This window comes from Eubalaena glacialis, chromosome 10, assembly GCF_028564815.1.
Source record: "Eubalaena glacialis isolate mEubGla1 chromosome 10, mEubGla1.1.hap2.+ XY, whole genome shotgun sequence".
In the NCBI taxonomy this organism is placed as follows: Eukaryota; Metazoa; Chordata; class Mammalia; order Artiodactyla; family Balaenidae; genus Eubalaena; species Eubalaena glacialis.
The window spans coordinates 86,830,968-86,845,610 of NC_083725.1; the positions used below are offsets into that span (position 1 = coordinate 86,830,968).

A 14,643-nucleotide genomic window follows, 5' to 3' on the forward strand; every position below is an offset into this window, starting at 1 on the left:
TGGAGGAGAGATTAGTGAACAAATAATTGAATAATCACAGATGTAAAATATGCTCAGAGTACTTATCTGTTCTTTTTTCTTCTGGCTGAACACCCTACCTGGACAAGTCCTGGTCCTTCAGACCCTGCCCTGGGGTCCATCTGCAGGACCTTCTCTGACCTCAGTAGAGTGGATGTTGATCAGTAAACTTTTGAAGCAGCCTGTTTTTCTTTTACAGACTCCCATTTCTTCGTCTTTGAAGATGACTTTTCCGGCAATTCTGGGATAGAGCCAACCCCTTAATGTAAAGCAAGTATGTAATCAAGCAGGGTGGGCTCATTTTCTCTGTGAGTGACTGCTTGCAACTACAAATAAGTATTTAGCTTGGGGGAACTAAATAAAGAATGTGATTAAGAACTTTCTTCTTAAAACATGAAATTACAAACCACAGCAGGCTCAATTACAAGTATGCTCATGATTTGCAGAGAGTCAAACATATTCTTGATGTTTCTTATGCTACTGGTTAAAACCATGTAGCCTTTGGGTGGAGTACTAGAAAGAGGATTTAATTAGGTAGATAAAATGCCAGACGTAACCACTGAGGCAGTGACACCCTTTAATTGCATTTTCTTTGTACTTATGGTTGAAATTGTAACCAAATTAGGTACTTTGAAAATAGGCTAAATTTGCACAAACATATTTTATAAAAGGCCTGACAAATTTTAGTGTACAAAACTGTATGCTTTCACTAACTTGAAGCTCCTGTATTTCAGTCAAGTTTTGTTTTCTATTTAACCCAAGTTTTAAGGACTCCTTTAAAATTTCAATAGTGGGTATATTTTAGGGAACATGAATTGGATGACAGCATATTTAAATCCAAGCATTAAATCATCTTTTAATGGGAAATTACTGTTTCTCAGAAGCTTTTATTTCATTGCCACAGAACAAAAGATCATCTGAACGCTACATAATGGAGCACTTTAATCAATATGTGATTCTGCTGGGTCTAAAGAGTTCCTTCCATTACTTCAAGCAATATTTGTACCGATATTTTTATGCGTGATGCATTTGATTTCAAAATCCAGAAATCTTTCGTTTGCTTCATAGGTTACAGAAAGTTTTAGACTAATAAAAATAAATTCCTTCATAGAAATTAAAGGCATGGATATATATTTAACAACAAAAGGCTCCATCCTCTCAAAAACTTTACCACTTAAAGTCAACTCAACAACAATAACAAATACAATAAAGTGAAAATGGCAACCCATGGTTTAATATTTGAACAAGTGAAAACACATGAGTTATTATATTCATTGCACCAAACAACCCTGTGAGTTAGTTAGGAATTATCTTCTCCATCTTATAAATAAAGAAACTGAGGCTCAGAGAGATTGAGTCTCACCAAATATCACATGGTTAAGAACTGAGAGAGTTAAGATTTAAGATCAGTTTCATCAAACCCCAAAGCTGACACACTTATTCATAAACAGTATTGCTTGATGGGAAGGAAGAAAATCGACTATTAGGCTATCATAGTAATCAAAGATGGGGGCTATAAAGTGAAAGCAGTAGGAGATTACCCAGTGTGACTTCCAGCTGGATGAAATAATTTTCAATAACTGAAGAGTGACACATTTCAAAAGAAGAAATAACAGAAAATTGGTAATTTAGATATACATTTTAAAAATATTGCACAAAATCAAAGCTGATTTTAGTTTCCACCTTGAAAAGCTATGTGGTGATTAAGAACACGAATTGTGGAATCAGGTTATGATGGGTCCAAGCTCTTGCTCTTTTAATAGCTATGCAACTGTGGGCAGTTAACCTTTGTAAGCCTTAGTTTACTAAATCATTTTTTAAAATAGGGATAAAAATAATAATTTCATCTTAGCCTGGATTTCCCCTAATAGCAGAGCCCAAGGTAAGACTTATATACAGGAAGATTATTTTGGGAAGTGATCTTAAGGAAGGTTTGGGGGTGGTTTGGGGGTGGGAAGAGTCAAACATGAACAAACATGAAAGGAAGACAAGCCAATCCAAGGGCTAAAGGGGGTAGATCCCTCTGATGAACCCTTAAAGCGCTGTGTTAAATGCATCTCAGAATTGCCCCTCCAAGAAATAAAAAAGGGGAATATTTATCCCTCATTCCCAGTTGGTCAGAGTAGCTTTATGTTGTGTTAACATTCTCCTACTTAAAGGTGTGCATGTGTGTCAGAATAGTGTGGAGTGGACGAGCATAGGAAACCCACTTCATGATGATGGAAAAACCCTAGGTCAGGAAGTATGAGATACTCAGTAGAGTCAAAGCAAGATTCTTTCAAATTGCACATGTGCATAACTAATTGCTATCGTAAAAACTGGAATATAAAGGTGAGCCAAAAAATTAGTGATAGAAAGAATATCAGCAATTGCCAGAGGCTAGTAGACTGGATAAAGGGATTGACTACAAATGTGTGGAATAGTTTTGGGAAATGTTCTATATTGTGAATGTGGTGATTGTTACATAACTATAACACGTCACAAATATATCTAATTGCACACTTAAAATTAGTGATTTTAATTATTAATATAATTATAATTACTAATGTACATTATACCTCAATAAAGTTAATTTTAAAAGAGGGTGAGCCAAGATGTGTAGTACATACAGAGGTGTCTGATAATAAGTACCTATCTCACATCATCATGAGGAATAAATGTAGTAATATATGCAAAGAACATTAATTAATACATATTTGAATAATAGTAGCTATTATAATTACTAATCACCAACTTGAGATAATTCTGGTGACTTTGAAATAAGTGGGAAAGTTGGGAAGTTGAACTAGTTTGGAGGAAATTGATTTAGCCTTGTATCTGTTCAAATTAGAGTAATATTAAAACATACAAGTGACTTAAGACTTTAGAAATTTTCAATAAGCAGTTAGTGTGGAGCTGGATATTTGGGCGCCTCAAAGAAGAGAGAGTTCATGAAAAAAAAGAGTAAATGAGAATAACAAGGGAGATTTTGCTGAAAGAAGATGAAAGAGGCAAGGAAATCATTGAATGTACAAAAGAAAGATGAAAACTAGCATTCTTTTAATGTATACTATGTGCCAAGGACTTAGCATTATTATTTAATTTTCATAACCACACTGTTTGCTGGATATGACTGTCTCCATTACACAGATTAGGAAATTAAGGTTTAGAGAGGTTAGCCCACTAGCTAAAGTTTATGCAGCCACTTCGAACTTGGACAGGTCTGCCTGATCCAGAACCTCTGACTTTAACATGCATGCTCTTTCTTCCATATCATGCTTCCTAAAGAGTAGGAGAGTCAGAATTATGGATGGAGACTCAGAATGGCACAGGTCCATTGCGAAGATCTGGAAAGAGGCACTGGATATAATGGCTGATACAAGGCAATGAATGATAACCTTTAAGGGAACAGTTTCTTTCAGTTGCATGACAAGGTTCAAAAAAGATTTGATGGTAAAGAAAATCTAGACCCAGTGGGTATAGTTTCCCTGATGGAAAACTTTATCTGTGAAAGATGAAAGGGAAATATAGTAATATAGGTATCTCCACTCAAGGCCCAAGATCCAGATTCTTATTTGATGCAGCCAGTGTAGACCATATGGGTTCGTTTGTTTTTTTTATCTCCTGTTTATGTGTATGCCAAAGAAAAATAACAATCCTAAGCATCTGGCATTTAAACAAGAGGATGTGATTGCTTTATACCAAAGGACACTTGTTATTACAAGAATATAGTAGCACTAAAGCACAGACGGGTCTTTCTTGCCTCTTCTTGTCATCTGCTGCCACTGCTTGCCAAGGGTCTAGAATATGTCTTCAAAGAGAAGCCAAGAGATTGGTGCTCAGATGGTGAGGCAAAGTCCTGATTTACTGTCTCTATCTCTGCTGATTCTAGTTGTTTCTTTAGGTAAATTTTATGTTTTTTTTCAGAATTAGAAAATTATTTCTCAGAATGGCACTGAGCCACAAGCTGCTGCAAGTATGTAATCCAATTATTCTCCCAGATTCAGGAAAGCAAGGGAGGAGTCAGCCACTGATTCAGGGAATAGGAAATGTGATGATAGACCTTTGACGTATCATTCATTCAACAAATATTTATGAGAACCTTTCTATGCCAGGCACCATTCTAAGTGCCACAGGTACAACAGAGAAGAAAACTGAGAAAACCTCAGGCTCCATGGATCTTATACAAAAATAAATATGCATCAGCAATTAAATATGCAAAGTCAGAAAGAGATAGCAGCTATGAAGAAAAAATGCCGGCTAAGAGGATAGTGATGTGAGGTTATTGTCCTAGGGTGGTCAGCAAAGTTCTTCCCAAGGAAGTGACATTTGCATAGAAAACTAAATGATGGAAGACAGTGAACCACCAAGCATCCGTGTGAAGATCTTTATGGGGAGAACAGTCAGTGCAAAGTGCTCAGGAAATGATGGGAAAGTGTTCATTCGGTTTGAGGAACAGCAACAAGACAGCATGGCTAGAACGTGATGGGAGAGGTGGGAAGTGGACTTAGATCACGTAAATATAGCGTGGCACTCCTACTGACAAGAAAGGTGTTTAGATTTTCCCTCATATGTGACAGAAAGTCATTGGCAGACTGCAGGAAGAAGGGCGTCATTTGTAATCTCAGTGCCTGTTGCAAACAGGCACGGGAGAGATGAAAACATTCTTGTTCCTGGCCTTCTGCTGAGACAGTCCCCCATCTCTTCAGTCTGGGAACCAACTGCATTTTTCTAGTTACAGGGCATAGTAGACATGCCACCCAAGTGCTCAGAATTGTACTGGCTTTTCTGATGACCACAATAGTTCCAGAGGCCAGCCTGTAAAGTGAGCATTTTTTTAGGAAAGGGAAGAATGTCAGATGGTAGGAGCGATGAAGGTCCTAATAAACAGGACTAGGGCTTATTGTAAAAGTCCAGGGCCTAAATAAGTCAGGATTCAAAGAAATAAATATTGCAAATAAGGAGACTTGGCCCCCTCCTCTGAAACCAGTACGTAGTGAGTGAGGAATCTGTGTGGAGTGAGAAAATGCCCGCAAATCCCAGAGAAATGGTTGAAGCAGCATTTTGTTGCAGGGGAAACAATATCCCACAACTAGTATCCTTACCGACTGGTAAATCTATAACTACCTCTGCTAGTCAATAAAACTGTCTCATGTTTGTTACATTTTTATTGTTTCCAAAGTCTTTTCATGCATATGATTTGTTTGACTTTCCCAACAACTTTGGGAGATGGGTGGAACAAGTTAAGAGCCTTAATATTCACAGATGAGGAATGCAAAGTCATCTGTTCAAGGTCATTGTGCCTTTTAGCTCATTAAGGGACAGAGACAAAGATAAAATGCAGGTTTTTTGACTCCTGATTCAAAGATCCATACCCTAGAGCATGCTATTTTATATGGATTGTAATGATGTTGAAAATACATGGAATAAATGAAACTTTTAGGGGTTAAAAAGTAAACGATTGCCAAGTAGCCCAAAAGGAGACACTTACTGTAGGAGTTAAAGCCTTGGCATGTAGAGAAATCGAGAAAGCCAACTGATCCAAACGACAGACTGGAGCCGCCATACCCTTGCTTTAGATACCAGCAGGGAGAAGGATTCATTAGATGACTTTCCAAGGTCTTTTCTGGCCTCCAGAGTGTAGCTTATGAACTTGTCCTCTTCAGAGTTAAATCCATCTATTTAATCAGGCTGCTAGAATAAAAAATGTTCACATGCAGGTGTTACTCAATTTTATACACTTAACTTTCATACAGCTCAGGCTTTCATGCATTATATACTGACACCCCTGAAGTGCTTTCCTACAGAGAATTCATACTTTTACTTACCAGTTGGCAAACAAGTATTTTAAGCAATCATTTGACAGTTTAGTTTCCAAAGTATCACCATTTTTATATCTGCAGCTGTGTTTCTATTGTCATTTAAACACTTTTGCATACCACCCTTAGTGTAGGGCACAAGAAGCAAATTAAAAAAAAAAAAAGGCACTACCAGGTGATGCAATAACATTGAAACAAAGGCTGAATAATCTGGAAACAAAGGCTGAAATTATTTGGAGGGCTAAAAAAGATAACTTTTTGGTCTCAATACAAAACTGTGTGTTCAATTACATTAAAAGAACATGTATTCATTATTCATAACATAATTCTGGAAATGTATGGTTAAAGATTGTGTCTAAAGAGGCAGGGTGTAGCAATGGAGGAAACTGACAGATCCTAAAATGATGAATGGATAAGCAAAATAAAGTATTTCAGTGATAAGAATTCAGAGAAAATTTCTCAAGATCTCAAGAGTTATGGATAAGATACATACCTTTATCAAAAGAACACAAGGAGGAGCCAACTATTTGTTAACAAAGTTTAGAGAAGTTGATAAAATATTAGCAAATTTGGCATCAAAATATTCCATTTAATTTTGCACAAAATCATCATTAAATGTCTTTTCATATATCACTTCAAATATGGTACAGAATCAAGAATAGAAAACATAATTATATAAAATTTATAGAATAATAATTTTATTGTTTTTATTTTTATTTAATCTACATAAAGCAAAGATTGTACCATCTGTTAAATCACAATATCTACAGCACCTAGCAGAGTACCTGGTATATGTGAAGAACATGAAACAAATCACATCGTAAACCTTTTATTAGACTCAAACAATGATTAATCAAGAAGTAAAAACCAAACACTTCTATCATAACTAGCAATTTATTATAATTACATGTAAGTCTATTGCTTGACTTATGTATATTCACATTTCAAACACAATTCCAGAATGCATCAAGTAAGGAATTGCCTATAGTCTGAAATCACCTGACCAGAACTGATATATTCCTAGAGGTTTAAATAGAGAACAGATAGCAATGTATAGGGGAAAAAAGGTGATTTCCATTTCCACAGTTAACCATGACCTTCACCAAAACACTTGTCTCAAGGCCTATTTTCTCATCTGTAAAAGGTAATTCTTAGTTCTAAAACGTCAATAGAAGGGGGGAAAAATAGAGTAACATGAAAATTAAGAAAGGTCAAGTCTTCCTTGGTTATGTCGTTATTCTTAAATCATCCCATGCCTGCCCCAAACTCAAAGTCATGCCCTCCTTAGCACTCTCAAGGCCCTCAGTTCAGACCTCTACCTCACCCTTAGTTCATCATCACTTATCTATTTTTCCCTTGTTAGAGGGTAATTCTTATCTCCCAATTATTGGGGAGGTGGCAGTTGATAAGGTCTCAGAAACCTAGAACCAATTCAGAGGAGCCTGTGAAGAGTGTGACCATTCGCTCTGCCTGAGGTTGAAGTTCTCAAGGCACTAAGACACACTTTGAGGTGGAGCAGGGCTCAATGGAAAATGGGTTAGTCTTGATAGCAGCTAAATTTTTAACACATTATGCCCGCACTGTACAATGTGACCCTCGAAAGTCCCTTAGGTGGCTACTGTTAGGCTTACAGAAACTTGACCAATGCCATCCAACTTTTAAGGGGCAGAGGCTGAATTCGAATTCACGACAAACATGTTTGACTTTCCACCAACCGTGTTAGAAATCGCGTTTGCGTCCCGGAAGCGGACCCTGCCAGCTGCGAAGTTAATACCCACGCGCAGGACTCGGGAGGGAGGGGGCTGCTAGAACCTTGGAGACCTGGCCACACGCGGGCCTTAAGGGGGTGGGGTCGCCTTAGGGAAGGAGGGCTTTTTCTCACCCGACAAAAAATAACTCCTCAACTGGGAAGGGGTTCTCTTCGAGTGCCGCCCATGCTAGGCGGAGGGCTGGGCAGATGGAAGAGGACCAGGCCAACTGGGTGAGGACGCAGCTGGCCCGTCGGCTGGCATCGGAGGATAGTTCAGAGAGAGGGGAGGCGGCAGCCCAGGAGAACCGGGAGAACCAGGAGGCCGGGGCGAGGGCCAACCCGGTGGGATGGGACCAGCAAGGCCTGTTGAGAAGGGAGCTGCCCGGGCGAGGGGCCCGGGAGACAGCGGGCCCCAAAGCGGGACAGGAGGCGGCGGAGCCGGGGCCGAGTGAGTCAGAGGGCGGGAGCGAAGAGGGGCGGGGTGGCGTCGAGTCCGGCGGACCGGGGGGCGGGGAGATGGAGGCCCCCGTGGAGGACTTGGGGAGGAGTAGAGAGAGGCGGGGAGAGAGCGCCCAGGCGGACTCAAAAGAAGCGCCGCCAGAGAGCCAGAGGAGACAGGGCTCGTGGAAGCTGGGAGACCAGCAGGCCGGCACGTTCCGGGAAACGTACTGGGAGAGGTCCCAGGAGCGCTACAGGGAGAGGGCGGTGAAGCCGAGGGTCGAGGGCCAGGTCGAGTGGAAGTACCCGCTGGAGAAGAAGCCCAGCTGGCTGAAGCCCCCGACGCTGGTGGAACCCGAGGAGAATGAGGTTTATAAAGAGGATCTCTTGATCCCGGCGCAAGTGCGGCGGCCCACGATCAGATTCAGTCTCCAGGCCAGATCTCGCCTCCAGTCGCAGGGGTCGGCAGTCTGCTGCCCCTCCAGCAGTGTCATCAACGAGCTGGCGAAGATGGGCGACCCGGATGTCCTGGAAATGGTGCAGGAGGAAGGTAGGAGCCGGCGGGGTGGCGCGGGGGGGAGGGTCGGGCTCCGTGAGTGGACCGCGCCACTCTAGGCGCGGGGACCCCGGGGGACGTTGGCGGCCCTGCGGCCGGGATCCCGGGGATGTTCGCGTAGCGGCGTGCCCTGCGCGAGACGGGGACTGCAGGCGAACACTCCCTGCCCGGGCCGGGGATTTTTTCGGGCTGCTCCCGCGAGGCCAGCACCTGTTCCGAGCGGTTCCGAGACCGCCCTCCTTGCTCCTCTGGACGCCGCGGAGCGGTCGCACAGTGCAGGGAGGCGAGGCGAGCACGCCGGGCGAGTGAACTGAGGTGCTCGGGCCTCTGAACCCAGGCAGAGGAAAGAAGGAGTCTCCCACCGAGAGAGCCTAAGCTTAGGGCGCATGACAGCAGTTCCCTGTGTGGGGAGCTGGCCCTCGAGTCTTGCTGCCCCTTTCTATTCGCCGACTACTGCTCAAGCTTTGAGATTACCGTTAATTATGGAAGGGCAGACCGAACCCTAAGGTCCATCAGTTTGAGATTCTTATGCACTTGGGGAGGATGCTGTTATACAAGCTTTCATTGAATCCTTAGTTCCGTTGAAAAATGTTTGCCCATTGTTTGCTTCGGGGTTTCCCGTCTCCCAGTACCCATGATACTTGGACTTTCTTCCTGAGTCATGCCTGAGGCCCCAGGAACCGGCCAGAAGCTAAGCAGGTGTGGGTCCAGGGAAATACCAAGCCCTCTGGGACAGGACGGAACAGAGAGAAGGCCAGCCCCTGGAAACTCCCGTGTGGCCACCCCGGACCTGTATTCTGTGGGTCTATTTTAGTACACGCATTTTCCTGAAAATGCATGTATTTTTCTGGGTCTATCTCCAGGGCCCTCAATGATGCTCAATTCTCTCAATGACACTCTACTTTCATGTCTTGTTTAGTGTTAGATCTAAACATGGAAACAGTTTTTTTTAAGTGATAAATGATCTAAGAAGTCATACTATTTAGTTTTCAAAGACACCAAGAAATAAAGTGCATTATTGCATCCTCCTCCTCCCCTTTCTTAACAGCTTGAGATATACTTCATTTACATACAATAAAAGTCAGCCATTTAAAACGTACAATTCAAATTTTGGTATATTTACAATTTTGTGGTCACCATAATCTAATTTTAGAACATTCTCATCACCCCAAATAGAAACCTCTTAGTAGTCATTCCTCCTCCCCACCCCACCTCCCCTACCCTCAGCTCTAGGCAGCCTCTAGTCTATTTACTGTCTCTCTAGATTTCGCTATTCTGGACACTTCATGTAAACAGACTCATACAATATGTGGTCTTTGTAACTGGCTTCTTTCTCTTAGCATAATGTTTTTGAAGTTCATCCATGTTGTAACTTGTATCAGTTCATTATTCCTTTTTATTGCCAAATAATTTTCCATTGGTGCACATTTGGATTATTTCCACTTTCTTGGCTACTGTGAATAATGCTGCTATGAAGATTTATTGCAAGATTTTTGTATGAAAATATGTTTCTATCTTTCTTGGGTATACACCTAGGAGTGGAATTGCTGAATCATATGGTAGCTCTATATAAAACATTTTGAGAAACTGCCAAACTGTTTTCCAAGCGTCTGCGTCATTTTTCATATTTTCACCAGTAATATAAAACAGTTCCAGTTTCTCCACATCTTCACTAACATTTGTTATCGTCTGTCTTTTTTATTTATAGCAACCCTAGTGGTTGTGAAATGCTGTCTCAACGTGGTTTTGACTTACTTTTTTTCAGTGACTAAATGTGTTAAGTACCTTTTTCAATGCTTATTGACCATTCATATATCTTCACTGGAGAAATGTCTTCAGATTCTTTGCCCATTTAAAAAATTGAGTTATTTGCCTTTCAATTATTGTGTTATAAGTGTTCTTTATATATTCAGTGTATATGGCTTGCAAATATTTTCTTCCATTTGGTGGGTTCTCTTTCCATGTTCTTGATGGTGTCACTTGAAGCAACTCCCATTTTTTTAAACAAAAAATAATTTAAAGATAGAGGGAAATACAACTATTGAAAACTTTAAACTTTGACTAACGGCTCTGCTAAATAATGCAGTAAACTTGTTAGGGAAAATGATTGATGTTCAGTGTGCAAAAGAAGTCAAATGTCTTTTAGACAAATAAAATTAGAAGTCCTATTCTGTGCTTATTCAGTGGTTTCTTCCTTTGCAGAGAATTGTTTCCTATTGTAATTTCAGTAATCTGAAGCTCTTAATAGATTTTGTTTTTCATTTGAAGCATTCAGTATTTACTTATAATCAGTCCTTCTGAAGTAAAGCTATGAGAAATATATTCTTCATTGAAGGAAGAGTGGAGGGAAAAAATGTGGAGTATGTAACTTTATACATATAATGAAGGAAAAAATGTATCAATATGGCATTACAGAGATTGACCATTACTCTCTCTCAGATGTTAGAAGATCTAATTTAGCCTCAGGATAATTTTGCTTACTAGAATTTATACGTAGATCAGTGTTACTTCAGCTTGAGGTCATACTGAAGCTTCAGTCCATCCCAGGAAGGTTTTAGAACTTTTCCTGAAGTAATTTCAGTTCCCCTTTTCTTGGCAAAGACTTTTGTAATTGATTTATATTTCCTCTTGTTGTGATAAAAGCTTTGCCTCTGATTTGGGTGGAGGTAGGAGAAAAGGATATTAATGTGGAATACATGTATTTGATGGTTGGGTCTCACGAATGCACCCTGCCCAAATTCCTATAACCTGTTTTGTTCATAGATCCAGAATCCAAATAGCAGAAGACAGTGGCATTGGTAAGAGCAGAGCCTAAGGAGCAGGGTGGTCTAGCCCACCCAGATGACTCTTATTTTTCTAAATGTCTTTCAATATGTTGATTAATTTGCTGCGTTGGTTTTATTGCTCATTATTAGGATTTCTGTTACTTCTAGGGTTATATGAAAAGTGCATTGCAATGAGGATTTTTTTTTTTTTTTAAAGGAATGCCTTTATTTTTATTTTTTATTTACTTATTTATTTATTTATTTTTGGCTGTGTTGGGTCTTCGTTTCTGTGCAAGGGCTTTCCCCAGTTGCGGCAAGCGGGGGCCACTCTTCATCGCAGTGCGCGGGCCTCTCACTGTCGCGGCCTCTCTTGTTGCGGAGCACAGGCTCCAGACGCGCAGGCTCAGTAGCTGTGGCTCACGGGCCTAGTTGCTCCGCGGCATGCGGGATCTTCCCAGACCAGGGCTCGAACCCGTGTCCCCTGCATTGGCAGGCAGATTCTCAACCACTGCGCCACCAGGGAAGCCCGAGGATGTATTTTTTAACATTGACAGTCACGTGGAATTTTGGAAACCCAGTTCTAAATATATGTTTCTTTCTGGAGTTTAATGACACAGTTATGAAAACAAAAGTGTTGGTTTCAGAAGGCTGAACAATACTGGGTTCCACAGCATGAATTTTTAAGAGCTACTTTTATTCCTGTGTTTTAAAATACAAATGGATTTCTTAGAGTAAATTCCCCAATATAGGTAAGTCTGGATCTGTGTATTATGTATTTCGTAAATCACCTTTGAAGAGTAAATATGAGAAAGTTAAACAATTGATTTACATGTGATAAAATTTCTTCCCGGAGAGAGAATGTTAACATTGTGTCTTTCAGACATAATGGATGTTTCTAGGACTTGTTGTATTTTCTCAGTTTATTTTCTTAACAGTTGAACATTTAAGCAATCAGTGATCTCCAATTAGCTGTTTTCCCACAATCTAGTAATTTTTAAAATGAAATTATAAGGGCAATGTGTAATAGACCATTTAAATAGTTATGTAAAGAAACACTGCTAGTAAAATATCAATGTTGCTGAAATTGAACTATTGACTGGTTGACATTGTAAGGAAGTTCTGATTTGAAATATTCTTTCTTTGGCTGATTTATGACACATTCAGCATTGGAAAAGAAAGTTTAAGGGTTTAACATTGGAAAGGGCAGTTTTAAAATTGAATGTGAAGTTGCTTGCGTCTTTACAACTACATCAAGCATTGTATTTAACCAAACCACCTATCCTTTAGTAATATGAATATTTGATTGCATATATGTTATTTTATGCCGCTGGAAGAAGTGTAAACTGAGAAGACCATTTGGTAAGTGCAAGGGCTATTTTTGGGTTCTGGGTTTGCTGCAGTGTGTATTCTTAGTAAGGTGCTTTCAGTGAAAACTCCAAGCTGTCTTTGGGCTGGCTTAAATTTTAGCTCATATTTTATGATTCTCCAAAGCGATTGATATTAAACCCTTCGTAGTTCTGGTTTCTAGCCCACAGGAAAAGTACAGTCAATTCTATTGACTTTAGAGGAAGTTGCAGGAATAATGAGAAGCTGATCTAGAGTTGTTGGCTTCAAATCTTGCCTCTTCATATAGGCCTCTGTTTCGACAGGTTTGGAGATTATGCACAGTTTCTTCAACTTTATACTCTCTGAGTGAGTGTGAAAGTGTATCTGGGTCTATGGCATGTGTGAACATCTGATTGTGTGTGTGAGAGAGAGTGAGTGAGAGTGAGTTAGCACTATGTGTGAGAGGGAGCATGGTGTGTGAGGAAATACATCTATCTTCTTTCATCTTTCTGCTTTTCAGAAAGGGATACGGTTTACAAAGTGCGCTCTACCTGGCTCTCAGGGAGCTTGCAGTCTTGTGGAGGGAGGTATAATTGGGCTAGGTACCCACAAAAGGCTTAAGTTCAGGGTGGTATGGGGGCAGGGAAGAGGCTAACTGTGGGGCAGATGAGGAGGTTTCAGGCAAGGCATGAAAGGAGGATGTCAAAACCGATATAAAGTGAAAAGTAAGCAAGAATTAGCCAAAAAAGATAATCTTGTTAGATCCAGGGCGAGGAAGCAGCAAGTTGAAGGGCGAAAGCATAAGAGAGAACTAGTACGGACAGGAGATAATCTGGAGGAACTGTATTGACCCCTTTCCACATTCTCAAATAAACGCATTGCATCAAGTTCTGATAGCAGTTTGAAAATATTTTTTAACCAGGTGTTTTATGTTAAATACAGCAAAAATAATTAGAGGAAGGAGGGGTTAATGCTTCCAGTTTTTCTACTTTCTTTTCTAAAATACAGAATTATAAAATACTCTATAACTCTAGCTTAAGGTGTGCATTTGTTTGCTCTGTGCTTGGAACTATATTTAGTTCTATGCACAATAGTGACTGTTTTTGCCCTCAAGAAAATAAAAGCCTCCTTACGTCAGTGTGCAAGTACAATACGTTGAGAGACAAAGCATGTATTTCTTAGAATCCTGTTCTTTATCAACTTCTTATAAGAGTTTGCTAGGGACTTCCCTGGTGGTGCAGTGGTTGAGAATCTGCCTGCCAATGCAGGGGACACGGGTTCGAGCCCTGGTGTGGGAAGATCCCACATGGCGCAGAGCAGCTGGGTCCGTGAGCCACAACTACTGAGCCTGCGCGTCCGGAGCCTGTGCTCCACAACGAGAGGCCGTGATAGCGAGAGGCCCGCGCACCGCGATGAAGAGTGGCCCCCACTTGCCGCAACTAGAGAAAACCCTCTCACAGAAACGAAGACCCAACACAGCCATAAATAAATAAATAAATAAGAAAAAAAAAAGAGTTTGCTAGATTGGTTTCCTTTTTATTGGAACGTCCAATGAGAGGTGGTCAAGACATTATGGAATTTTGAGCTGTACATCTAGACAGTATTCATGGGTAAAACCCTTTGATGATGGTACTGCATAATATTTTATATTTTTCAAATAATTTTTACTTATATTTTTAATCTTTTAGATGAGAAAACCTGTACTTAGAAAAGTTGTGATGTGGCTATAGCTATAGTTTGTTAGTTTTCAAGCTTTGCTTATGCTAGCTATTAACTTTTTAATAGATCTTGCAACAAAAAGACCTGAATACAAAAGATATTCTTTCATCTTTATTCTGACACTCTAAAACTCATCCCAAAGAATTTAAAACAGTTCTGAAAATTAATAAAAGAATAGAATATATCCTAATAATAGTAGCAATATCAACAAGAATAACTAATATTCATTGATCACTTCTGTGCCAATGACTGCATGAAGCAATTTACACGCAT

The 14,643-nt window shown here is 40.3% G+C and overlaps 1 protein-coding gene across 1 annotated transcript in view; it reads left to right on the forward strand.

Moving 5' to 3' along the window:
- The first annotated feature begins 7,773 nt into the window (after positions 1–7,773).
- ANO5 (anoctamin 5) overlaps positions 7,774–14,643 on the forward strand; it is a 96,263-nt gene continuing 89,393 nt past the window's right edge. Inside the window, exon 1 of the mRNA XM_061203149.1 lies at positions 7,774–8,554. Coding sequence (XP_061059132.1) covers positions 7,774–8,554 — 781 coding nt within the window. The remainder of the gene's footprint in view (positions 8,555–14,643) is intronic.